General features: G+C 48.5%; 2 protein-coding genes across 2 annotated transcripts; both read left to right on the top strand.

Annotated features, from left to right (window-relative positions):
• Positions 1-14826: 14826 nt before the first annotated feature.
• EI90DRAFT_2920696 (uncharacterized protein) lies at positions 14827-15165 on the top strand (the record flags this gene model as incomplete). Its single annotated transcript, XM_039054756.1, has 1 exon — positions 14827-15165. A coding segment is annotated over one exon (339 nt), but the record flags the coding sequence as incomplete, so codon positions are not given.
• Positions 15166-16669: 1504 nt separating this feature from the next.
• Positions 16670-17144, top strand: EI90DRAFT_1055910 (uncharacterized protein). Its single transcript, XM_039051442.1, has one exon. The coding sequence runs from the start codon at positions 16780-16782 to the stop codon at positions 17092-17094; it is 315 nt and encodes a 104-aa protein (XP_038915851.1). The 5' UTR covers positions 16670-16779; the 3' UTR covers positions 17095-17144.
• Positions 17145-25001: the final 7857 nt, after the last annotated feature.

The raw sequence follows: 25001 nt of genomic DNA, 5'->3' as shown, positions 1-25001 counted from the left end.
AAGGCAAACTTCATTCCACTCCGCACTGGCCATTCCTTCATTACAAAAGATCCCTCCCAGATGGGGCCCCGAGATTCAGCAGCGGAAGAACACGGAAACTCATCTTGCTGAACTGTCCGTTATAATGATGATGCCCACCGAGACATACCGCAAGACATAGACGGAGACCTAAATCTAACCGACCTCTTCGAGAAGGAAGACAGAAGCCTAAGGGTTGCTAGCCTCCTGAACACGAGCGGAGCATACAAGAGGAAATCAGTAGACGAATATATATAGACCCCTGATCCCAAGAGATAACGCCCTGGAAGGTTCTTCTTCGAAAACCGGTGGCATAACATCCGAACACATGCAGGTGGAGACTCCCCAAGGGAACGGTTAGGAAGATACTCAGACAAAGGGATGAGACTCCCCAGATCGGTAGGTTACCAACCTCTATTGGGATAGACCAGATTGGATGCATCACTTATTTTGTACTTTATTTATTTCGAGACCCTGTACAAGTACTGATGTAAACAGTGTTCCAAATATGGCCACGCATCTCCCAGCGGCCCACTCGTAGTAGTCAGGACTCCAACGGCTATGACTTCATAACACACTCGTAGCACAGATGCAAGAGGGGGAAAAACTACGTAATGCAACACCTGTGCGGATGGCACACATGGTAAAATCCTCCGCATTAGCCTCCACAATGCACCCCGGATATCTAGAACTACACATACACATACACACACACAAACTCCATCCAGCAAAATGAAAGAGCGGATTAAGACAAGCTACTTTGAGAGAACCAGTATGAGGACACCCAGGACTACGAGCGAGACGAGCGTGATTACTTGCACTCAATATAAACTAGCAAGCACACTGGAGTCAGACAAGGTACGGGTTGGTGGGAAGCAGGTACAATCTGAGTAGAGCCTAGCGTTTCTCCACATCGCTCATCCTGAAAGCACAATCACCTCTCATGAAAACTCTTAGGATGCAATGAGTGGGCGTCGGCTACAGTGTACCAACTTGAAGGCTAGTCAAACAGCTTGTCGTTCTCCAGCCAACATTCAAATTGTTCTCCAAGTCTGCACCCAATTTTCCTCTTGATCAAGCGCCAGTCTCCAGACAGCGCCTTGAAAGTATAAAAGGTCTATGGCACACACTAGGATTAATTCGGAAGCGTCCCAGGATATCCCATTCAATTTGGCTGGGTGTTGTGCAGCTGCCACTGTGGGATGGTTGAGTAGCTCGGAGCACCTTGGGGTGTACAGCGGTCCAGGCACAGGCAAAGATGGTCAAGAGACAAATGTATATGAGAGTCCACATCGTGCCACAGGTAAGATGCCAGTGTGGCGTGGGAAATTCCGGCAAAATGGTGGGGGACGTGGAGATGTGGCATCAGAACAGAACACAGGAAGGGGTAAACATGTTGGGATATGGCGGTGGCAGTATTTTTGTTCTCCCTGGAGATCCTACACCACTTGTCTGCTCTGTCCGTTCCCCTCATGACAATGTACAATGCTCGTTATCGCTCAACAAAAGCCAACCATATGTTCACACCAGGACCGAAAGATCATATCGTCCTCGAAAGTGCTCTCTGTCCATTTTGGTGATCTTCCAGTAATCGCCTGAGGAGAGGATGTTCTTGCAGCACGTTCATAAAGCTAGGTACTCCTAGTTGTACTCCTAGTGTACTCAACATGATCACCGCTTCCAACATCACAATGGACCCGAACTGCACCGGCCAAACTAGGTCGTGGTACAAGACCAGCAGTCCTACCATCTTGTCTGACTGTCCTGTCACAGCCATCCAAAAATTTGTACGCAATGTCACTGTGTCCCAAACCAGGAATATCTACTAGAGAGTTAGAAGGAGCGAGGACAGGCTTTGTTGGGTTTGAGTTGCTGTCCATGTAGCCTCCGCCAACATGCCTGAGGCAACCATTCCATTGAAGAGAGCTGGGGACTACTGTTTTGAGGGAGTGTAGAGTCTCAACTATTTCATCGCCTTTGCGTCTGCTTATTGATACTTCTCCGACTCCTCTGCTGATCAACAGGGAACGGATCCATGTCTTAAAAACTGTAGACAGATGATCGGTTTATTCTAACACACGTCGTGAGTCCGCAGTTTTGCGTGGTCATTCGCCATGATCATTTGCTTACGTTCCCTCTGTGTTCATCACATTCACCCCTAACGCCAGATATCTACCCTTTCATACCCGGTGGAATCACAATGCCATAGCCTCTCATTTGAGTCCCTAGCATTCTGCCTGGCTTGCTGGCCATACGCTTGCTATATTTCTCTCATTTCCGCCCCAATCACACCGCCCCACCAACGGTGATCATGCGGTACCTCCCTCCCTATTACCACATGCGCTCGCACCCTTGGGTTTGGGGCGGTGGGAGTAGACTTCAACAAATCCTCGACTTCAAAATGCTGGCCTTCCCCGTCCAGAGCCCTTGTTCTCAATTTCCGATTCCGTCGTCCGGCTCCAACCAGTACCCTGGGACTGTGCCCCATCTGGTGCATTTTTATGGCCGTTTTTGGGCTTCTCCATATCTCTGGAGAACTACTTAACTTGTGCCTGGCGATTACCCCCTGGGCACCTCATTAGAACTTAATCTCCACACTTCTGTAGAGAAACAGCTTGCGTATCGCTTGTGGCTTTGGACTAGTATGCAGTAGTTTTAAACGTTGGAGTATTCACTACCTGTCAAAGCCTTTCCGTCATGCTCCACTCTCTATCTCTTGTCAACGACAGACCTCTGTTTGTGTTCCTGGGGAGGAAATGCACTTGAAAATTCAAACTCTTGGCATTGTCCACTCGCGATGCTATGCTTCCCTCTAAATTTCTGAAATATTTTTACCTTGGCTGCGACCAACGATCAGCTTTGTTGAGCTTCTGAACGAAGGCTCAGAACAACTTCAACCGGGGAGTTCCAGGGAGAGATGAATAATGCACTGGGAACGATCGACAACTTGACTAGCATGGGATTTTTTTGGAGTACGTTGATGGAACAAGAGTATGCATTATGAAGCTTGACAGGCAAGTGATGTGTATTCTGGAGGGATAATCGATTTCAGCAACATGGCCCCTGCACAGTGCACTGTGTGCAGGACAATCTGGAATCCTGTCGATATGCTGAAGGGAATGGGACAAAGCCCGCATTGACGATCCTGATGTCTTGCGTAAGGTATCCAGGTGAGTCGCAGGCCTAGATGTTTTCTCCACTGGTTGTTCTCGTTGACTCAGTCAGACTACACGAGTGTATCCATCAACGCGAAACTGACAGGTGTGCGAAGGTGTGCGATCGCATCGTTAGTCCCATAGCATAATATTAAAGGGCCGACCGCAACGTCGTTAAACTAGCAAGCGTGAGATGACACCTAAGTACAATAAACTCAACACCGTAACACAACTCAATAAAACCAAGGGGAACCACTAAGAATCCGGATAAAACACAGGCAAAGACCCCTGGACCTCGACAGGGCAACCTTCACTAAGCCCAAATACACCGTCAGGTCCCCATCCGGAAGGGGCTAGGAGTTGGGTATGCCAGATGGGAAACTGCACAGTTCCCGAGTACCCAGGTAATCCTGCAAGGATTAGGCTGGCGGTGCCACGAAGTATACTACAGAAATACCTCTCATCCCAAACAAAACCATACCCGTGGTAGAACGCCTCAACGGTGTGTCTCCCCGCAACCTCCTACTAATTAAGCCACATACATAAAAACTTACAGTGGTTCCCCCAGGCCGCAAATATGCAAAACAACCATAGTAACCTTAGTGACCCCTATCGCTCACCATCACCCTTAAGCTCCAACGGAGGAGACGACACAATGATTGAGGGCTGGGCCGGAGCGCACCAACACAGTACCCCCATTACCACTGACAAGGACCCGCCCACACTCACGCCCCCTCACACACTACTCCCATCCATTACCTCTATCCTCGAAGCAGCCAAACGCCACAGATCACCGGACTCGGCCAACATCCAAGGCCCTGACCTTGCACCCCCCCCCCCAGAGAGTGAAGGAAACATGAACAACCCTCCTAACCACACTGTGCCGAATCTCCTGACTTCCGCAACAGCAAGTTCCCCTCCAACCCCCCCATGCAATACCTGCCCCCCAGCCATAGCCGACGCACCTGACCCCGTAACCGCAGCGGCCCAGCGCCCACATGACAGCAATGAAACCTTCAACTACATCGGCCTTGTAGGTGAACTAGCCAACTTCCGTGCCCACGGAGCACAGCCAGCGAGAGTCCTTGCAAACATCAGCGAAGATCGCCTCGAACAATGGAGGGCCATCCCAAGAACTGCTCTAGCATACCCACTCGACGCTAAACACAGCCCCGAGGGTGACAAAAAATTCAGAAACAACTTGGCTACTTTCCTCAAAAGGGCCTTCCCCCAATCAGGCCCGAACATAACAGTCCGCCCCCCAATCGCCCAATCCAAAGACGTAACAGGAACCCCCTGGGGCTTCCTCATCGAGGGCCTCCACCCATCACATATCAACACTCTTATCGCAGGCCACTTATGGATGAGTTGCGCAATCTGCTTCATAGCTATCGACTTTGCCAACTACAGGCCCACCAGCTATGTTGTCTCCTTGCACGGCCTCGGAGCTAATCTAAACGAAACTGGAGATGTCAAAAATGCGATCACCCAGAAGATCCTTAACCAGGGATCTACGTTCAGATCCTTCCTGGAAAGGGCACACTTACACATCGACGACATAAACCACATAGCAACCAGTTGCACTGTCATACCCCGCGGTTATGCTGCATCCAACCACGGGAACCGGCTCAACCAGTCTGAACGCAGGAACCCAACCTCTGACTCCAATGTAACAATGTGGGAAGTCCACCTCCCCTCCCCATTCTTTGAAGTCCCGGACCCCACCCCTGGGGACATGAACACTAGCTTCGACCAGTGGGTCCAACTATTCAGAGAAACCTCATCTGCCACTCCAACAAGTAACAACAGGTCAGCTAGTGGCTCCCATATATACTGCCACACATGCAAAGGATTGGATCACACCTTTGCAGTATGCCCAATCCATGAGCACCATATATGGCGTGAACTCAACCCAAGCACCACTAGTCCGGCATCAAACCCTGATAACCCACCCCACTCCCACCCGGCAAGATGCGGCCGCAGTAGGTACCAAGGACACAACTGGGGACGCAGAAGACACCATGCCTAACGGCTGGCTTAGATGGAAACCAGTAACCCCAATCCCGTCTAACCCCATATAAAAATATTCCGCACAATATACTCAACACATGAATGAAACTAACCAAAAATAACCTGAGATGAAGCAAAATAAAATTAAAATAAAATTAAAACAACAAAACAGCATCAAACAAGAGTGCCCAAATCTACTGGACCACAAGGTGACAGGAAAGCGCACTTGCCCACACCTCCTCTGCTCCTCCCAATGGCCGGCAACCAGGAAGGAGCTTACAAACAAAAGCCAGCAAAAAAGCGAACTTAAACAGCAAACATTGGACCCCCAATCAGGTCCCAGCACGAACTCAACCGGTAAATGGCCTCCTCCCTCTGCCCCTGGAGGACCACCGGCTTTCACCATTTTCCAAACATCCAAGGATAGAGGCAGAGGATCTGAAAATGGCCCCCACCCACACCCCCCTCCATCTAAGAGGTGGTGACCCACCTGTCAGGGTGTGGGAAAACGTTACTGTGACATGCTGTCGGCAACCGTTAAGGTCTGCTGCTTTGGCGTAACAGCCTGTCAAGGGCAGGGATGACAATCACGGCGGAAAGGGGTTTCGGCTTCAACGACTCGTTCGTGAGCGTTGAAGGAGCAGAGCTGGATCACCTTATGTAACCAGTTTCCTACGTCCAATAACGATATTAGAGTTTGTGCTGATTTGCGTACTGACTGTGTTTTGGTTGCCAAATATATGATTGTTCACTGTCTAAACAACAACAAACACCCCCCAACGATCTCACCTGACGTATAGATCGTCTACGGATAAATTTTATATTGACTTTACTATGATTTCTAGTCAATATTACACCTAGATATACCACTTTTCAGTAGGACATGATTTTCCTGATAATTTACTGAAGGAAAACTACTAATAAAATAATTCCGCAATAAATGTTACTCAATACAGGAGTGACCAAACTGCTCTTTCTATTGCTTAGAGTGCATGCTAGTTATCTAGCAGGTTCAGGATCGCTCACTTTTCTCCTGTGGTGTGATAACCAAGTATTGCTGAGAGATTATTCAATTAAGAAGTCCCTCCACCAAATTCTCACTAATTCTCACTATGACACTTTTGTTCAGCTGTGTCTAACTGACCCTAACTCACGCTTAGAGTGACGTGTTAGTTTTATATTAGCTAACAACTAATATTTGCTTTTATCTTTTGGAGCAAATAAACCAACCACTGGTGAGGAGAATTAAACTTTTATTTCTACCTGAGGTTTGAGAGGGGGCAGAAGCGGCGGCCTTTTATGCTTTTCAGAGGCCTCTCTACTCCCACGCCTCGCACTAGTTACATGTGCTACATTTGTATTATAGATAGTTCTAGAATGATATAGGGGCTTGGGCTGTGTAAGCTTAATAATGGACTTAGGACATGACTCAGCAATAAGTAATTCATTTCTGTGTCTTTTGGGCCGATCTTAGCGGGATCTTGTAGCGCTGAAGCTATGCTCTACACCGCCTTAATTACGAACGGTTATCTTTAGAAATGACTCGGCTATAAAGGAACTTTCTAGACTGTTCTCTAATTGACCCCTTTTTGTGAAGTCGCATCATTACTAATGTTCTAGAGCCTTCCCAATTAATTAACCGATCCGTGGACTTCTGAATCACTTCATGCTTATGATCCGAGATCCAGATCATCAATCATTCCTTTGTTCCTATTTATTTGAGCTTAAAATCAAAAAGTTTTGATGAATCATGGGAAAATATACAAGATCCGGTTTTTTAGCATTTTCTCCTCTTCTGATGCGATCAAAAACTGTCCGCCCGCGCCGGGGAATACTCTATCATATGGTATTTGGTCCGCCAGACTTCCGGGCGCCAATATATTTCCCTTGAGTCACATTACTTTTTGTAAGAATTAGCAAATAAATATATATGAATTATAAGGTGTTTCGCCGTTTGAGCGATATCTCCGTCAGTTTTGAAGCTTTTAGAATGAAACAAAACCGTGAATAAAGTTAAGAAACAGTCCTTTCAGATGGTAAAAAGATTACAGTCAAAAGTTTACTGGTTCCCGAGATATTCACATTTCTTTTCCAATGTTCCTTCTTATTCTGCCATCTATGTGCTATTTTCTTGTTGTAGGGTTATATTCTTTGAATATTACACCTATGCCAAGTTCTAGGCATGATTGTAGTAGATTAAATCTCATACTACATGGGTGTAGATAATTTATAATGATCTAATGTCTGTCCAGTCTCATAAAGATCATGAGATCTGTTAAACGTCTGAACTTGTCACCTGTTCGTTGACTATTCTGATAGATCATTGTTTTATTCTTTGAATATTATTTCTCCTACAGCGTTGCGCCTCATACTTGATGTGGCCCCGATATTTCAGGAGGCAGGAGGTGCGACTGGATCAGACAGAGAGTGCAGGGGGTAACCCTAGTTGATTTTCGAACTACAGTACAAGGTAGTGTACAACCGGTATTTAAGTATAACAGAATGAATGGAATTAAGTCGCCAGATCTCACAGAGATTGCGGGCAGGGTTAAGAAGAAACAAAAACAAACAAAGAGTGTGGGAGAAGGACGGCCGTCAAGAAAAACAAGCATGATAAAGAAAGACTTGTAGGCCTGTGACGGGCTGTGGAAACAGGTAGTGGTGATGGGGAAGGGTGACAGGCTTGTTCAGGTGGCATCAGGTGGGCAGCGGGGTTGACGGGGTCGAAGTGGGGGAGAGAGAATGTGTGGGGAGTGATCACCTGACCGTGGGAATTGCCGGGTCGTGACACCACCCATAATTGCCTCCCCAGACTAAAAATCGGTGCCCTTAACATCAAAGGCACAAATAGCCCCACCACCAAACACAAATGGACAACCCTCATGCAAAAAATGAAAAAAGAAGGATACAGCATCATGTGCCTCTCTGAAACCCACACTGACCAGCACCAACAAAACTACCTAAATGACATCTACAACTCCGAGTACATAATTGCTCACTCCATCAACCAAGAACACACCTGTGCTGGCGGAGTTGCAATCATAATCAACAAGAGCATAATCAAGACCCCCCCAAAACCACCAGAGTCATTGAACCCAGCCGTGCTCTCCTCATGGAAATAGAATGGCCACCCAACCACTCCATAAACATCTTAGCTGTATATGCCCCCAACTCTGTCACGACCCGGTAATTCCCACGGTCAGGTGATCACTCCCCACACATTCTCCCTCCCCCGCTTTGACCCCGTCAACCCCACTGCCCGCCCAACGCCGCCTGAACAAGCCCGTCACCCTTCCCCGTCACCACTACCTGTTTCCACAGCCCGTCACGGGCCTACGAGTCTTTCTTTATCACGCTTGTTTTTCTTGATGGCCGTACACAGCTGTCCTTCTCCCACACTCTTTGTTTGTTTTCGTTTCTTCTTAACCCCGCCCGCAATCTCCGTGAGATCTGGCAACTTAATTCCATTCATTCCGTTATACTTAAATACCGGTTGTACACTACCTCGTACTGTAGTTCGAAAATCAACTAGGGTTACCCCCTGCACTCTCTGTCTGATCCAGTCGCACCTCCTGCCTCCTGAAATATCGGGGCCGCATCAAGTACGAAGCGCAACGCTCACGAACGAGTCGTTGAAGCCAAAACCCCTTTCCGCCGCGATTGTCATCCCCGCCCTTGACAGGCTGTTACGCCAAAGCAGCGGACCTTAACGGTCGCCGACGGCGAGTCACGGTAATGTTTTCCCATGCCCTGACAAACTCCCACAATGACAACTCCCAATTCTGGGAGAACCTATGCCAAAAACTCCTAGACTCCCCCATTGACATAATGCTAGGGGACTTCAACATGGTAGAAGAGGCTATTGACAGACTTCCCCCCCACCCAGACCCGGACATAACTACAACAGCTCTCCGAGACCTTACCTCCCTCAACAGCCTAGCCAATGGATGGAGAGAATCACACCCGGCCCCAGAAAGGAACTATACCTTCGGCCACACTACAGGAACATCCCTCTCCAGAATAGACAGAATTTACGTGACTGATGACATCAGAGGAAAAGCCTATAAATGGGAAATCTCCAGCCCAGACATATCAACCGCAGATCACCAACTAATATCCGTTGAGCTAAGAGACAACCATGCCACCACGATTGGGAAAGGGCGATGGGCCATTCCCCTGTACCTAACCAATGACCAAACTTTCCTTACTGAGGTTGAGTCCATCGGCAAGGAAGCCCTGGACAACATAACCAGAAACAACAGCGAGACCCAGAATGTGTTCCAAAACTTTGTGTTTGCTGTGACCCGCTTAGCTAGAAAAACCACCAAAATAAAAGCTGGCAAACTCAACTCGGAAATAAAACGACTTACTCACAGACGCGACAAAGCCATACGAAGACTACCCTTGGCTGATGAGACCCTCATGGAAATGACACAGGTTCAAATTCAGAACTTAACAAAAAGAATAAATGAAATAGAAAAACTCAAACAAGCCAAATCAAAAGCACGCGCCGGAGCAAACAAAAGACTCCTCAGTGAAACAACCAATAAATACTGGTGCAAATGGGGAAAAGAAAACAAACCACACGATACTATACCTGAACTGAGACTACCAGACTCAAACCCGCCAGCCTACACCTCCAACTCAGAAGAGATGTCAGACATAGCAGCCAACCACTACAACGCAGTCCAACACCGAGACCTATCTGCCCACCAAGAAGAGAGAGACAACCACATCAGAGACTCTCTCAACGCAATCCGGAACCTAGTTCCACCGGAAGCCCACACTGATTTGGCCACCCCACTAAACCTCACGGATATAGAAAAGGCCCTAAACCAGTCACCCAACGGCCTCAACGGCATACCCACTGAGCTATACAAGAACCTAAACACCAGATGGAAGAAACGTAAAAATGAAAACCAAGGCTTTAATGTGGTAAAACTCCTTACTCACCTAGCAAATGACATTGAAAAGAACAGCACTACGTGCCCTCTCATCTCAGAGGGGTGGCTCTGCCCCATCTACAAGAAAAAAGATAAAAGAGAAATTGAGAACTATAGACCCATAACCGTACTAAACGCAGAATACAAAATAATCACGACAGCCATCATGAATAAACTATCCCCCATAGCCCCCCTCCTTATCCATAAATGCCAAGCAGCCTTCATCAAAAACCGCAGCATCTTTGACCAGATCGACCTCGTCAACCGCATGACTGACCTATGCGAACTGACTGGCCAGGATGGAGCGATTATTGCCTTTGACCAGGAGAAAGCATATGACCGCATCCGACACAACTACCTTTGGAAGGTCATGGAAACCATGGGAATCCCACCCAAACTTACATTAACAATCAAAAGTCTCTACTCTAAAGCTAAAACAAAAGTGATCCTCAACAGCGTAATCAGCAAAGAATTCCCGATAACAAGAGGGGTCCGCCAAGGCGACCCCCTATCCTGCCTCCTCTTTAACTTCGCTATAGAACCACTAGCAATCACCCTCAGAGAATCCCCCTCCCTTAAAGGCCTAGAGATCAATACCCCCTCCCTCTCACAAAGAGTAATTGTATCCCTCTTCGCCGATGACGCCGCTGTCTTCCTCTCCAAAGACGATGACCTACACGACCTATTCTCAACACTAAACCGCTGGTGCATCGCATCCGGTGCAAAGTTCAACCAAGAAAAAACCGTCATCCTCCCAGTCGGCTCACCAGAATTCCGCGAAAGAGTCCATAACGAAAGAACCCTTAACCCCTGTGGTAACGAAAGCATAGATGAGTCAATAACCATTCTAAAAGATGGTCAAACAATGAGATACCTAGGGGCCCAATGCGGGAACAAACTTGACCATAACAACCCCTGGCCCTCAATCATAACGAACGTAGAAAAATGTCAGGGACTCGTCCGGGGTCGAGGGGGTCCGGGTATAACGTCCGGGACCGAGAGCCTGGCGGGGGGCGGATCGGGCGTGCGTACTGACAGGCCCGATGTGGGACAGCGGTCCCTGGCCACTTAGACTGAAGTGGAAAGTTGTTATTATTATTAAAGGAGAAATATTGTACTACTTACCTGAAGTGGAAAGTTGAGAAGAAGGCTACTTCTTCGGTTCCCACTTCAGGTTCGTTTATATACATGCGGCTTGGATCACATGACGGGTGCCACGTCACCCTCGCACACAGCCGTAACCACCCGGGTGTCTCCGTGGGAGATCCCGAGGGTATCCGGTGCAGGCGCGCGTGCTGGGCACAGCGGGAAGTCGCCCGAGGTGCCCGGGCCGGGTACATGGTGGGCGCGCTGCAGATGGGTCAGTTGTACATTGATACAGAGAAAGTCGTCCGTGTAGAATAAAGAGAGAATAAAGGAGAAGTAAGATAAGGAGAAACTGAGGAGGGGAGGATGAGGGGGAAGAAGGGAAAGGGGGAGGAGGTAAGGAGGGGTGGACCGGCGGGGTACCGGGTCAGGTTGGGCCGGGTGGAGCCGGGTCAGGCGGGTGAGCCCTGACAAAAAACCACCCACCCAATGGAATAAAACCCACCCATCCATTGAGGGCAGGCGCCTGATCATCCAAATGACCATTGGTGGAATGACACAATTCCATACTCGTGCCCAGGGAATGCCGAAAAACGTTGAAAAACACCTAAACAAAAGAATACAAGAGTTTATATGGAACTCCGAAAGCCCCCCCCCCCCAATCAGCATGAATCAACTGAACAAACCAAAAACCCAAGGCGGCAAAAATGTCTTGAACTTACAAGATAGGAACGAGGCAATCCACCTCATCAAACTCCAAAAAATCCTCGACAAAACCCCCAATAGGCCCCTGGCCTCAGACACTGCCGAAGCAATCCTAATAGCCACCCTCCCAAAAAACCAACTGCCCCAGGACCCAGCATACCCCTTCATCACAGACATCCTCACCCAAAAACCCTTCCTTAACGCCCGGTCCCACTCCAGGAAAATCCCAGCTGAACTCCGCAACACCCTAAACGTCGGAACCAAGTATAACCTCAGACTAGAAAACCCAACAATCGACCTGGACACCAAGCTCAATCGACCAGCCTGGGCCCACCCTGGCCTAGGAGACAACCTTCGAATCAATGACCGCTCGAAAACTACATCGTGCCTAAGAGCGACTCATGGGTGTACACGTATCGGCGACCTAATCACCCAAGTCGGCCACCAAGAAAACCCAATCCACAACCCCACAAAAAAAAAGTGTTCCTGCCCCCGTGCGCAACCTACAGACAAGCCGGGTGCAGAAACCCAGAAGCCTGTTACCAAACAGCGATAAAGATAACCACCAACCTTGACTACCACTATAACCCCTACAGCGACTCACACCTCCTCTCCCAACCGGACCACCCCCCTGAAGAAACTGCAAAACAATACGCCATCAGGGACCCAAAAGACATCAAAATCTTCTCCCCATCCCCACTCCACACCCCGCTCGACCACCACTACAGAATATTTGGCAGAACCCCCCCGGTTATCCCGAATAACCCCACTCCCTGACCACAACAGCCTCACAACGAAGTGGCATTCACGGACGGGTCCTGCTCCCAAAATGGTGAGACATACGCCACAGCCGGCTTTGGTGTATGGTATGGCCCGAATGATCCCTGGAACACCAGCAAAAGAGTCAATCCCCGCTACTCACAATCCAATAACATAGCCGAAATACTTGCCATACATCATGCCACCACCTCCATACTGCCATCATCCAACCTCCATATCAAATCCGACTCAAAATGGTGCATCAACTCCCTCTGCAATAACCTCGAAACCCTCGAAGACTCGGACTACGCCTATGCAAAGAACAGCTACTTTATTAAATTGACTGTAAGCGCCCTGAGAAGTAGACTCACCCCCACCTCATTCGAATGGCTTAAAGGCCACACTGGGATCCGCGGAAATGAAGAAGCGGACAACCTCGCCGCAATAGGGGCACAATTAGCCCCAGAACACCTCCCACCTGTATAACCTCCCCCCCCACATACCAAGCGGAGCCCGCCTACGCGCCCTAAACCAATCCACAGTGACCAAACTAATCTGCAGATCCAGATTAGCCAAAATACCCGATCAAAGAACAACAACAGCCAATAACATCACCAGAATCCAATCGACTCTGGCAAGCCTAAGTAATGACCCCCCCACACAAGACAAAATATGGGAAACCATAGCGAAGAACCGCAAGGAAACCTCACCTGAGATCCGGAACTTCCTCTGGAAGCTGACCCACAGCTCAAAATCGGCGAATACTGGAAGAAAATCCCAGGCTTTGAACACCGGGGAGAGTGTGACCAATGCCAACAAATAGAATCGATGGCTCATATCTTATTCGAGTGCCCCCTCAACCACGGAGAATGGGCATGGGCTACAGCCAAGGCAATGTGTGACCAAAGGAAAATCACATGGCCCCAACCTTAGACACCTCACATGTGATGGCCGCCCCGATAACTAAAATAAAGAACACTAACGGTAGGGCCTCGACGATGGATGTCAGTCGAGGGGGAGTTCTGCTACCACAGCGAACACCCGGCACAGGCCTAAACCTTCACACGGTGCCCCTGTTTAAAACTAATTAGGCCTCTTACATCTGAAGGGAGGATGACGTGGCCACCATGGTAATGCCAATCAACCGCAACCCCATAAGCCCAGAGCCACACTGGCTGGAGAGATGCAAGAGCGCAGGTGCATGTCCCGCCGTCAAGCCAACCCTTCCTTTTTCTTCTTACCACTACCTTTTTGGATGACGAGCGCGATAGTGGCAATGCCAATGGTGACCTCCGTAAGCCCAGACGGGACTGGCCAGAGGACTGTGGGTTCAAGTCCCACCGTCACCCCAACCCTTCCTTCTTTTTCTCTTCTCCACTACCTTTTGGGATGGTGAGGTGCAATCGTGGTAGCGCCAATGGTAGCCTCCATAAGTCCATGGGCAGGCCGGAGGAGTGCAGGTTCAAGTCCTGCCATCACCCCAACACCCTTCCGATTCATCTTTCTCTCCACTACCTCTTCGTGATGAGGTGCGATAGTGGTAGCGCCAACGATAGCCCCATATGCTGACAAAAAGTTGACTGCAAGGAATGCAGGTTCAAGTCCTGCCGTCACCCCAACACTTTCATTTCTCTCCACTACCCCTTCTACCAAAGGCCTATCTGCCACATGCCTTTATTCAACAAGCATGAGCAAGATGCCACCAACACCCATCGCCTTTTGCTGCCACTGGAACATTCACCAGCCTACCATGACATAAACCCGTGAAAGCACCCTCCAACTCACCCACCCGCAAGAACCGCGCACTCAACCATTGACTTAACCATAGGCACACAGCAGCAAAACATGCGACCCCAACACTGGGGGTCGCGTGTCCTTTTCTCTATCCAATCTCTTTCCACCTCCATTCTCCCTCACCCGTTGTTCAATCTCAGTGCAGGGGTCGCATGCTCCTTTATGTGTTATTGCTTCATCTCACTTTATTCTCCTTCACACCATTGATTACTCGATGTCTCATACTTCCTAGGTCAAACAAATTCCTTCTTCACATCCTTATGTTCTCCACACTTTTTTCACCCGAGTCACTATAGTACGGCATATGCCGATAGGCACTCTAAAATGAATCCATCCATCCATCCATCCATCCATCCAACACTAACGGTAACCTTCGAAAAGGCGAAACAAGACTGTACCGTATTGTAATGCTAGAATGCGCGTGGCAAATCTGGAAGGCCAGATGCCGGAGAGTCATCAACCCTGACCACCCACAAACCACACTAACCGAAATAAAAAACGCCCTCCGCGCCGGCCTCAACGATAAACTCCAACAAGACATCGCCCTAACAAACCGGAAAACGTACGGCCGAAAGGCCCTGCCGACCAAACTAGTCCTGCATACCTGGAGCGGAAACCTTCACGAGGAAGGGAGACTGCCGGATAACTGGCTGAACAGCACCGGGGTTTTAGTGGGTATACCGGACCCTCCGTGACCGAGTCCGGGAGCCCCACACAGCGCCAAACCGGCCAGTGCGTAATGCATTTCCCCGTGGTGGCAAACCGGCATTCAAACCACTCCACACTCCATGGGATTCTACCTCCCTGCACAAACCCCAAATACATGTTATGTATCGCGAAAGCTAATGGGGTTCCACCAAAAAAAAAAATAAAAAAAAATAATAATATTAAAGGGAAAAGCCGAGGGAGGAAACACTGAACCCCTGATGGCGTGGCAGTGTGCTCGTCAAGGTAGCCATGTTAGTTTTCTATCCGCTGGACAAACGATCACAACCGAATCGGACCATTGCCGTACGTCGCACTATCCGGCCATGGATTCACCCTGTCCATCATCGGATGTCCAGAGTCTGCTCGCTAACAATCGTCGACTCTCGATCGCCGACGTCTCTCGTCATTTGTGGAGTTATACACATGCATGCTCTTGCTTTCGTTGGTCTTCTAGTTAAAATCGCACACGTGGATCCCGTCCGGCACCAGTCGAGTTGTTCGAACCCCTCAGTCCTTTTCCTTTGGCACCAGCTTACGATTCTTTTTTCCATACTCAGATGACATTGGCAGAATTTTTTGCTTTGCTCTCACACGCCCCAACTCGGCGTTAGGCAAGTTCGCCAGATATGTCTGAGCGCCTCCATACCATACGCTGGGTGGGACACCAACCAGTCGGACCTACCGGTAGTCTCGCTATCTGAGCATTGTTCTCTCTTTGGCTTCTATTGCTCAGTCGTTCAGTTTATGGTGGTTGGACTTTGCGGTACTCGGACGATCTCTGGGGAATTACCCGTATCTCATGTTAACCTCGTTCCTAATGGTAGTTCGCCTTTCTTATTCTGTTCTTTCTTATGTAAGTTATTCTATAAAGCTGTCCGCTGAGATGTTTGGGTGCGCGCGATGCTCTTAGCGCTCGCGAACCGACAACACTTTGGGATTGTATTGCCGACTTATCGCCTCCAATTAGGAGAAGCGTGCACTGCACTATCAATAGCGCGTGATGGCGTCTAACGGGAGAATGATGGTTATGTAGGAGATTCTTGAGCATGGCATTACTTAATAAATCACACCCTGTGACTTTTGCTGACGGAGTTCCTTGGGAACTTACATAAGTACTTCGCTTCAAAGGCCAGTGCATGTTAGGCACGCAGCATATTATTTCGAATGGAAGTACGTCATTTCATTTCAGAGAATGTGCGCGCATCGCATGGGCGCGATTTCATTCTCATTACCCTTTTAGTTTGCTCTGTTCGCGAGCAACTCGCACTCGCATGTCGCCTCCTCAGTTCACCTAACGTCCCTGCCCGCTCGAATGGAGTACTGGCTGTTTCTTCCTTCAAGAAGTTTCTGGCCATTTATGATCGCATGTATCCTATCGGCTAGTTGATCAACAAAGTTGGTTCGGATTGGAACTCCGATCAACTACAACGACGTTGCTTCTATCGCCTGCTCCCCTGGCCTTGCAGTATGTGCGAATATGTTTATTCGGACACTGGAAGCCGTGTGTCCAATGAAGCATTGTACTGCCTTGTCCCGCTGGGGTATAAAGCTCACAAGCTGGGTGTCCAAATCTTCATTGTACCTGCATCATCTTCGTTACAATGGCGGCCACTCTCGTCAGCTTTATCCCCACCCAAGGCATTTATGCTGCACCTATCTCTCAACATCCCCCACCCAACAGTACAACTTTCCCCATGAACCACTCGGATGCGTGTGACGACCTGCGCAACTGCAGGACGATGTGGAGCATGGTGTACAGCTGCCTCCTTATGATATTCGCTTGCGTATGGACAGCAATCCATCCAGATGTGCCTAAGCAATACTCGGCTTGGTTGTTCCGATTTGAATCTCGTAACCTTCGAATGATTTTTGACGTTGGTTTTGCCGGAGGCGATTGTTATGGCTGCATGGGCTGACCCCCCGCCTAAGACAACGTGCATTGTAGGAAATGAGTAAGGCGATATTGTTGGTGGATCGCAACTCTTCCTTGCTTACTGGGATCACAGGGAGGCACCAGCTAGAACACACAGCTGTTCGAATTCTTACGGCTGACGGAAAGAACGTGTTCAGTATCATGGGCGGCTTGTTTCCAACTATCAGACCTGATCACGGTGCTATCATACAGTCTGGAGGACATCGGATACGTCTCAGGCCTTTTTCCAACCCTCCTAGGCTCGTACTCGAATGCGTTTCTATTTCGTGGTAGCTTAACACATCTAGGGCACTTTTCTGATCTGATTTGGCTCAGATACCATCGGGAGTATAACCTCACTACCTGGGGAGCGGCGGCTAATTCTGGCTGCAACGGATACGTCGTCCATTTTTGCGATAGTGCATATGAGGCGTGTAGTCTTTTGCCATACATGGGAAATCCTTCATCGGGTGCTCGTCCCATATTGCTCAGGCTGTCCCTTTCCCCTCTGCGACCTATTTTCCGTGACATAGAGTTTTGAACATTTTGGTCCTATCTTTGCATAAAGTGATTGCACGGTCTCCACTGGAATGCTTCGCTGTAGTAATCTTTGTCCCTCGATGACACTCTGCTTTTTTACTGACCGGGACAAATAATCACTTGGGATTTACACTTCATCGAGGACTCGCGTAGCAGATACCTGTTTGCAGTGGGGGCGGTGAGCGGATGGATTCAGCTGTTTCCTTTGGGTGGTCGAATGTAGTGCAGAGGGAGCCCGGCCGCGCCGTAGCCATCTGCTTTGACGATTGAGAACCGAACTCATTGCGAATTTCAATTACATGGAATGGTATTGGGCGCTGAATCACTCAAAGATCATCACCATCGGTCCAAAGCACAAGGTAGCTCGGTGCCGTTGCGTGAGGGTTCGCCATTGTATCACTGCGCGAACTAAACTTAGAGCCTGTCTCGACACTGCTTCAGCACCAATGCATGCACTTGCACCAGCCATTTTAATTGCACATGCCCTAATGAATGCCAATCTGATGCCTTCTTTGTAAGATTGCATGCATGTGCACGCCTACACGGTATTTTCACGAGAACTCAGATATTCCGAACATGAGAGGCTTGCTTCGCTTCCTGCCTGGAAGTCCTAGTGCTAGTTGGTCGAATTTGTCCCTTACGCACCAATGCGCCCATCAGAGCTGGGGTTGATCTCTGTGCAAACGTGCCGAACTTCTGGTTGGCATCGGTATCGCCAATAAAAAAGTTATTCGTTCTCAATAACTAGTGTTGTATCGATTGACCAATCTTTAGGACTCTTTCTCACATTTGGGGTCCCATATCAGCTACATGTCTAATGAAGCGTTATATCTGCCACATCCGTACACTGCTTCCCGTGTTTGATATCTGCGTACGTCCGTGCCCTCATGGTCATTGCTCTCGTTCAAAGTCCTTGCGCCACGTCTTTTTCTTATGTCTTCAATTGAACAACACTGGCTTATCCAGCTTATCCTCAGATGCTACGAAGGATCGCAATGACCTCGGCAATTGTCGAATTACGAACCATGGGGAAACTCTCCTCAGCCCGGAGTTCGTGTAACAGACTCGAGGGTGGTTGTGCCTCAGATTCGAAACTTGGCTGATTATGTTCACATGGAAAGCAGTAGAAGGTCATGGCGTAGATCCCTCCACTGTCTCCGGGAGAAACCCCGGTATAGTGAACCAGCTGGCTGCAGTTTCTGCAATTCAGGATGACGAGCGGATCATTTGCAAATAATACATTCGCTTCCCATGAAAGGCCTGATCCTTATCCTCTGACGGTTACTCCTGAGTTGAGCCAAAATCGGAAAAGCCGAACACCATGACTTGCCATCGCTGTGCAAAGGATTGAGACACGAAAACGCCACATGACAAATGGAGCACCATCCAGCTTCTCTTACGCTCGGTCTAGTGAAATGGGTCGACTACGACTAGTCTTGGGCCCCGCGCTTCGCAAGCTCTGTCCCGCCAGTAACCCTATTCCAACCCCAGAATGTCATGTGTAGGTGTAACGGTGCAAGCGATAGGAATGAACGTTGACGCACATGCACAGAAACTTTGCCCGCATTTTTTTCGTGAAATGCCATAATATGAATGATCGTTGCAGAGCGTAAAAAACACAGCGTCAATTGAAGATCTGAGTTGAGCGAAAAGCGACCTTTACTGCCGCGGGAAAAGGAAGACAGCCAATCCAAGACCGAAGACTTGGTCCCTCGGAGAAAGAGTCAAAACGGTGGTCACTGAATCAAACCTCTTGACGACTGAACAGCCACAAGCGGGTGTTCCCTGACCTCGGCATTGCGAAATGGAGACAATGCTCTAGTTTTATCTCGGTGGTAATGGATACAGCACCATTCTGGATGGTGATCTGGCATGAGTGTTTCGTGTTTCGCCGACCCTCTATTGACTCCTGCTGCTTTCCAACAAGAGGCGGTCGGCAGGGCATGTTGTACAACGCACTGCCATACTATGCCTTAGCTATTTAGGAATCTGAGTACTGCGACTTTCAAATTTCTCTCCACTAATTCATCTTTGGGTTGTGGTCGACATGATCCTTTTGCAGAAAGATTTAAAATCCGATTACGACCCAGACTCTGACCAGTATAACAACGCACAAACCGAAAAAAATCAGTCAACGCTACCTCACTACCTAGTCTCACCATCTGGGGAGCGTTCTCTCTTAGGTTTCTATCGGTCAGTCATGATTCAGTTTGCGGTGGTTGGACTGGTTTTCATGGTGCTCGAACGATCTCTGGGCAATTACCCATGTTCCATGTTATAACGGCAGTTTGCCTTTCTTATTCTGTCCTTTCTAACTCGAGTGATTCTAGAAAGTCTGCTGAGATAACTAACGGAATAACCGCTTGCTCTAGTAGTAAAGCTCAGTCTCACTATATGCGCGAGAACTATTATATTACCTAGTAGTAAAGCTATAAGGTAATATACAATGAGTTATAAGATATAAGAAAGAAAGAAAGACAACTAACCTCAGTCTCACTATATGCGCGAGAACTGAGGAAAAGGGAAACTAATTCAAAAGATTGAATATAGTTTGTGGACTTCGCGGATAAGTCCGAAGTAACCAAAATAAGTAAGAAGAAAAGGTGTTGTGACCAAGTAGTCACGCTACCGCGGGAATGTGGCTGTCCGGGCGAGTTCCTCGCTCGGATGTAGGAATGTGGCTGTACGGAAACTCGTCCGGCCTCCCATAGCACACGGTTCCTCCAACAATAACTTGGTGCGATGGGTTCAGCACCCCCCCCAGCGAACCGACTACATTTTAGAATTGTATCGCCGACTTATCGCCTCCATCAAGGGATTTCTAGCACCGCACCAACTGAACAAATTGTACTCCTGTGGCTTTTGAGTTCTCCCTGATGGTTCCTTGGAAACCTATTTATGTAAGTACTTCGGCTCAAGGCCATGCTAATGCATATCACATTCAGCAACTCATTCCAAGAGGGCGCGATGGGATTTTACTCTTGTTACCTTTCTAGGTAAAGAAGAATGACTTGAATACATCTCACATCCTTGATACCGTTCCCCTGCTTACTGAACGCCCCATTCCGTTTGCTGGCTTGCAGTTGGGGGGACAAAAAAACTCTGCGCATCCGATTTGGATGACGAGCCAAAAGGGTCACATAATTATTGCAAAAACATTACTGTTTCCTAAATAGTCAACGAATTGTGTTCCTTATCCAAAATCGGGCACGCAGCTTCCCAGAGCATCTATATCCTTTTTATCCTTTTGCAATTCTTTTGGAATCCTAGGAACGCGCATTTGTTCAGCTAGTCACTGGAAGCCGGGTATTTGATAAAGTACTACACTGCCTCGTCCCAGTGTGTCAGGGCAATAGCCCCGAACCCCGAGTCACATGTAAATTAGATACACATAGTCACGTGGGCAAGCGGGAACCTCCGGGTAACCGCTTACACACCACCATAAAATACACTATCTTGTATCACTTACGGCCTTGTGTGCTGAGCAACCCTAAGACCTCACACTTTTTTAAGTGCTTGAGGTGTGCTTTACAACACAACCCACATCTCTATAATCTTAACATCTGACTCGGAAGCGCCTATGGCGCCTAAACACGCCTGCAAGGGCAAGGTCGCATCTGCAGCGACACTAAAAAGAAACGAGCGGTTTATAAAGAAACCGCAATCTCCCATCAAGGGAGATTCAAACCAAAAGCCATCATCAGACGACGACGAGGATCAACATGATCCGGCAATAACAACCACCTCAGGGCTGGTCCCTGAAGGCTTCAGAAACTTACATGGAGTAAGTGCGGGGCAAAATACCCCCAGAACTCCACAACATACCGATCTAACCCAAGCTGGGGAAGATCCATCACCTCCTCACGAGGTGATTGACTTGCACGAAAAATGCGTAAGCGCTGAACGATCAGCCCAAAAAGCTGATCAGATAGAGTCGCAGGAAACTCCAAGGCCCCACTATCCCCTGGAGTCCCCCCTCACGTCCCCAAGTCAAGCCCCAAAGGCAGACAAAGGGAAACAAAGGGAAGAGCCCCCGCGATGGCTATCCGAAAAACTACTGGACTTGTTCCAGGTTCCGTCTGAATGGAGGATGGAAAGTGAAGATCAACTTCTTCTCAGGCTGAAAGCCCAAGAAGGCGCGAAAATACGCCCTGAGAGCAGGATCTCCCAGAGCGTGGAAGCTCCAAAAGAACTTCCGCTGTTTACACTCCCACACACCATGCCAGACAAGGCAAGGTCACCAACTTCGGAGGAGGTCTCCGAGATAATGAAGAGGCAAACTGAAATGAGGGAGTTTGCGGAGGAAGCCTTACGTAAAAGTAAGGAGAAACCAGCGAACAGACCCCTCTATGAAAGGGAAGCACCCTCCGCAACGGCCTCGCCTAAACAAAGCAAGCGTGGAGTGTTCACTCCAAGAACCCATTTTGGAACCCCCAGAAGCGGAAATGTCAACTGGGGAGAGTCGCTGCTCGCCCAACCAAACTTCCTCCTGGAAAACCAGGAATTGTGCATAATAAACGCGATAAACTCGATCCAAAAAAAGATCGAGGAAACGAACCATAATAGCATGGCTCGTCTAGAGATAACTCTAGAAAGAATGGCCAACGCAATCGACGCGTTGACTGAAAAAATCAGCAAACAAACAGATTTGCTGAAGGAAATAAATTTCTCACAAAAAAGTGAGGAAACAAATAAACACCCCTGGACCACGGTCCAGGACATAAATAGAACTCGTGAAAAATTCACGAAAAGAACTACCAGTGAAAGCACACTGGAATATCATCAGCGACTCGACAGAGACACTAAGGAGATCCTTCTCCCAAGGATAGGAGAAAACGATGCCAAAAGAAGGCATCGTTCAGAAATTAGAAGGAGAATTGGCACATACCAAAGGTTCGGCCAAACGTCCACTTATGATGGACCTCTCAAACAGAGAGGCAACTCATTCACACCCTCTCAAAACAATGAGAGAATACAAATACAACTTCAGGCGAATACGCCTGAAACCAAAGAAACGCTGCAAGGAAGATTTCCCCCAGCAAAAACCCCCCAAAGGAGAGATCTCCATTGGACAGCGACCCCACAAAGGCAGGGGAGCAGGAAGAGTACCTGGAGAAATGGTATGAAAAGGCCATAAGAATGGCCGAAGTGAGAATACTCACTCCCTACCCAGAAGGAGTGAAACCAGAAGCCCTAAAGAATGGGCTGGCATTCCCTGACAAGAAATGGTCAGGGGAGAATGACATGGAATCGTTCTGGCAGTGGTTCACAGAACTACTGGGATTCCTCGCCTCGCGAGGATGCAAAGGTCCCCAATTCGACGAAGTCCACCTGGACTGCTTGATTCGTGGATTAGGGGGACCCGCATTTGACCTCGGAATTAGACTCCGAGACGAAACTCTCCTCAGAGGAGACGAGGGCATGTTCCTCGAGGTTCTCAACATATTGATGAGAACCTTCATCAAAGCCTCCGCCGTGTTGAATGTGACAAAGAAATACTGCAATGTCAAATACGAAGCGGAAAAAGGCCTAAAACAGTTCTACTTAGAACTGTCAAAAGCAGCGTCCCAGATGGTGACGCCGCCAGACCAGGCGTCTTTCAACGCCAGGTGCCTAAACTACATTCCCCTTGAATGGAAGAGGGAAATGATTGCTCATGATAGAATCAGAGCAGACTTCTCCTCAAACAAGGAGATGTTAAAAGCAATATCTCGTGTAGACGAGATAATCGACGGGCTGAAGATGTCTTCAGCCTACAAATCAGGTTACTATACCCAAACAACTACCATGGCAACCATGAGCTGCGGCAGAGCCCTCCCATCAGGAAAGAAGGCGGAAGAGCCGAAACCCAGATGGAAAGAGGATACACCCTCGAAAAACTCGAGGAAAACTGACCAAAAGTCAGTTCCAATTTGCGGCAAATGCGGCAAAATAGGGCAAACGAAAGATTGCCCAAGACACAATATAACGAGCGATGAAAAACCAAGGCGCATAGCTGCCATGGAAATCACGAACTCAACGGATGAAGAGTCGAAAGACTCATCAGATGAGAAACCAGAGAACAACTCTGGCAACTCCGAAGCATCAAGCTTCGAAGTAGAGGACCCATACGAAGGACCTCAATACTCACCCGACTCAGAGGGTGAGGAAGTCAACGTTGGGACCATAAGAATGGGCCCAATGTCAGTCGTCGACCACGATGACATAAATTATAAAATCAAACTGGCCATAGCACACCAGTTAGAAATCACGGCAGACGAAAAAGTCGCCGAAGCCTTGGTGGAAGCACCAAGAAAAGACGCCTTGGGGAAATACACCAAAGTACCCAAGGAAAACAAGGACAAAGGGAAGAAGGACCAAAAGTCCATCGAAACCCAGTCCCCCTTGTTCGATGCGAAATTCCGCATCTCAAAAGATGCGGGAAAATACCCCGCAAACAGACCGCTCTCAACGAAGAGAACGTTAATGGCTCACATAAAAATAGCAGGCATAAAAGCCTATGCACTATTCGACAGTGGAGCCGAAACGGACGCTTTATTGCCGGACTTTGTCTGCGTGGTCCACATCCCAATTCTCCAATTGGAGAACCCAGTTGTCCTTCAAATGGGGACGAAAGGAACAAGATCACAGATCCTGTTCAGAACCAACGTGGACATTGAAATCAACAGCCACATAGAAAAACACTACTTCGATGTAATAAACATTGACAGATACGATGCCATCTTCAGCGCCCCCTGGTTAAACAAAAACCAGGTAAGCTTAGACTTCCGGTCCCACAAAGTGAGAACGGCGAACAAGGGCAACATAGACACCCTTGGAATAAGCGAAGACCGTGTGACGAGATCACACGGATGGAAAACTCGAGCAAGAGCCCGAGAACAACCAAAAAAGAAGCCCCCCTGACAGGGAGGCGGGAGTGAAACACACCTCAGGGTAATCACAAGAAAATACCCTGAAGGTTGGCCCAATCCTAGTCCGGAAGGACTAGAACTTCCAGACGTACCACACCTGGAAGGTCTCTCCATGAACAACCCCGAGTTCGAAATACTCAGGGAGTGGTGGAGAGAAAAATTTGAAACCGTAATGGCACCAGCGCCATTAGAAATGCCTCCCCTGAGGGAAGTGAACCATCGAATCCCATTGAAGGATCTGAACAAGAAATTTCGGGAAAACACCCCGAGATGTCCTGCAGCACTGCAGGAAGCACTAGCGACCAAAATAGATCGCTATGTAAAAGCAGGATGGTGGTATCCCGCGAACAGCGAGCGAGCATGCCCGCTACTGTGCATCCGCAAAGCAGATGGATCTTTGCGCATGGTAATAGATGCGAGGAACCGTAACTCAAACACGATCCTCAATGTCACACCAATG

Source organism: Cantharellus anzutake, assembly GCF_015039405.1.
Source record: "Cantharellus anzutake strain C23 chromosome Unknown EI90scaffold_24, whole genome shotgun sequence".
Lineage (NCBI taxonomy): Eukaryota > Fungi > Basidiomycota > Agaricomycetes > Cantharellales > Hydnaceae > Cantharellus > Cantharellus anzutake.
This window is presented reverse-complemented; position numbering and strand designations above follow the sequence as displayed.